Below are 2,169 nucleotides of genomic sequence, written 5' to 3'. Positions count from 1 at the left end.
TTGTTTAATCAATAAGAACATAAAATTGTTTTGTAGAGAGATTGTTTGTTTGAGTTTTTTAAAAATCAAATTTTCTGCTGGGTGAGCTAAGCCTGCCATTTTGGGGGAAAAAAATTCTGAAATTGATCGGTAAGGAGAGAGTTGAAGTGAGTTTTTCTTTTCTTTTCTTTTTTTCCTTTGGAATTTACGATTTTTTTAAATTTTCAAGTTGGCAGCTCTGAGTAGGTAATTTGTTGTTTATTTATCGGGATTGAGATAAACAGATTACGCTATTCAATAAGGTTGTAGAGGTCATCGTTTATAACGACGTGGCGTAATAATGTCACGTAGGCCTACATTCATTGGATTTTTTTATATACATAGTTCTAATTGCTACAATTCGACGTATACACACACACACACACACATATATTTAACATTGTTTTTAGTGGAAAATTTGTGTCATTTTTTTAAAGACTTCCATTACAACACAATGAGCCCATAAGGAATTGGGTCATGAGACCTGCAAATAACTGCACGTCGATGCAGTTGTATTGGTTGTAGTGTTTTAACACACACACACACACCCTCACTCACACATGCACATATTATATATATATATATATATATATATATATATATATATATATATATATATATATATATATATATATATTATTTTAATATTTACCACACTGTTGGAGGCAGTCTACATCGACGTTTCAGGCCTTTTCAGCCATCGTCAGGACTGTGTGACGATGGCTGAACAGGCCTGAAACATCGATGTAGACTGACTCCAACAGTGTGGTAAATATTAAAATAATAATTCGCTCCATTCTACATGTCGAGCACTATTCGTACCATATTTGTATCAAACACGACTCTCTCTCTCTCTCTCTCTCTCTCTCTCTCTCTCTCTCTCTCTCTCTCTCTCTCTATATATATATATATATATATATATATATATATATATATATATATATATACATATATATATATATATATATATATATATATATATATATATATATATATATATATATATATATATATATATATATTATAAAAACAAAAACCATGAAATAATAGTGCTTAACATTTTGATAAATGGAGCTATTTATAAAACATTTCAAGTATAATTAAGATTAACTTCTACAATATTGTTTCAAACGTTAGCTCTCATCAGGAAGTGGAATATATATATATATAATATATATATATATATATATATATATATATATATATATATATATATATATATATATATATATATATATATATATATATATATATATATATATGTGTGTGTGTGTGTATTCATTCCAAACATTGGGATTAACAAAATAATATGTTTTATATTATGTTTTACTTATTAATGGCGTATTAATATTATATTCATTTCAGTGATACCGATAAGAACAACAGTGACGTCATTTAGCTAATCAGCACTGTGCTCATTGTGTCCGGGTATCACAAATACCAACTATCTACATTGTACTGTAGTAGAAGTGGTGATTTTGGGATTGAAAAACCAATATGGCGGACGTTAGCACAATGGAGGCGAAATTCAACCAAATAAACATTGACAAAAACGGATGCGGTGGCGATTTTTGTTGCGACATCATGGACAAAGGCGGGAAGCTACTGACGAGCTGTGACGGAGATGCTTTCACGAAGGGCAGCAGCCAAAGATCATCTGCTAGTTCTGATGGGAAATTCACGGACCCTTCAACGATCACGCCGCCTGCCTCCATGGCCGAGCTGGTCTCGGCGCTTCACGAGGTGTTCGCCGAGGACGAGATCTGCGTGGAGTACGTACAGAAATTGATGACGTCATATAAGAGCAACCCTCTGGAATGGAAAAAGTTTGCCAAGTTCGACAAATACAAGTAAGATTTGTTGTTTTTTTTGTGTGTTTTTTTTTTTAATGTTTTTATTTTCCAGAAGCAATTGATGTATGATTGCATAACAGATCAGAAATGGTTTTACGAAATGGGAATATACGATTTATATTTTTCTTACAACCCCCCCCCCCCCCCATTCTATCTCTTCTCTCTCTCTCTCTCTCTTTCTCTCTCTCTCTCTCTCTCTTTCTCTCTCTCTCTCTCTCTCTCTCTCTCTCTCTCTCTTCCCTTTCTCTCAACGTGTCCATATATGCAAGTCTGACATCCTAACCCACGTAGAGACCAA

General features: G+C 33.0%; 1 protein-coding gene across 1 annotated transcript in view; it reads left to right on the top strand.

Annotated features, from left to right (window-relative positions):
* The window catches only part of LOC144960615 (uncharacterized), a 26,355-nt gene extending 24,451 nt beyond the window's left edge, over nt 1-1,904 (top strand). Inside the window, exon 2 of the mRNA XM_078893840.1 lies at nt 1,384-1,904. Within this exon, the coding sequence (XP_078749966.1) occupies nt 1,516-1,872 (357 nt within the window). The 5' untranslated portion in view covers nt 1,384-1,515 and the 3' untranslated portion in view covers nt 1,873-1,904. The remainder of the gene's footprint in view (nt 1-1,383) is intronic.
* The last annotated feature ends 265 nt before the right edge of the window (nt 1,905-2,169 follow it).

This window comes from Berghia stephanieae, chromosome 15 (genome assembly GCF_034508935.2).
Source record: "Berghia stephanieae isolate SIO BIC M18660-M18661 chromosome 15, UCSD_Bste_1.3, whole genome shotgun sequence".
Taxonomy (NCBI): Eukaryota; Metazoa; Mollusca; class Gastropoda; order Nudibranchia; family Aeolidiidae; genus Berghia; species Berghia stephanieae.
This window is presented reverse-complemented; position numbering and strand designations above follow the sequence as displayed.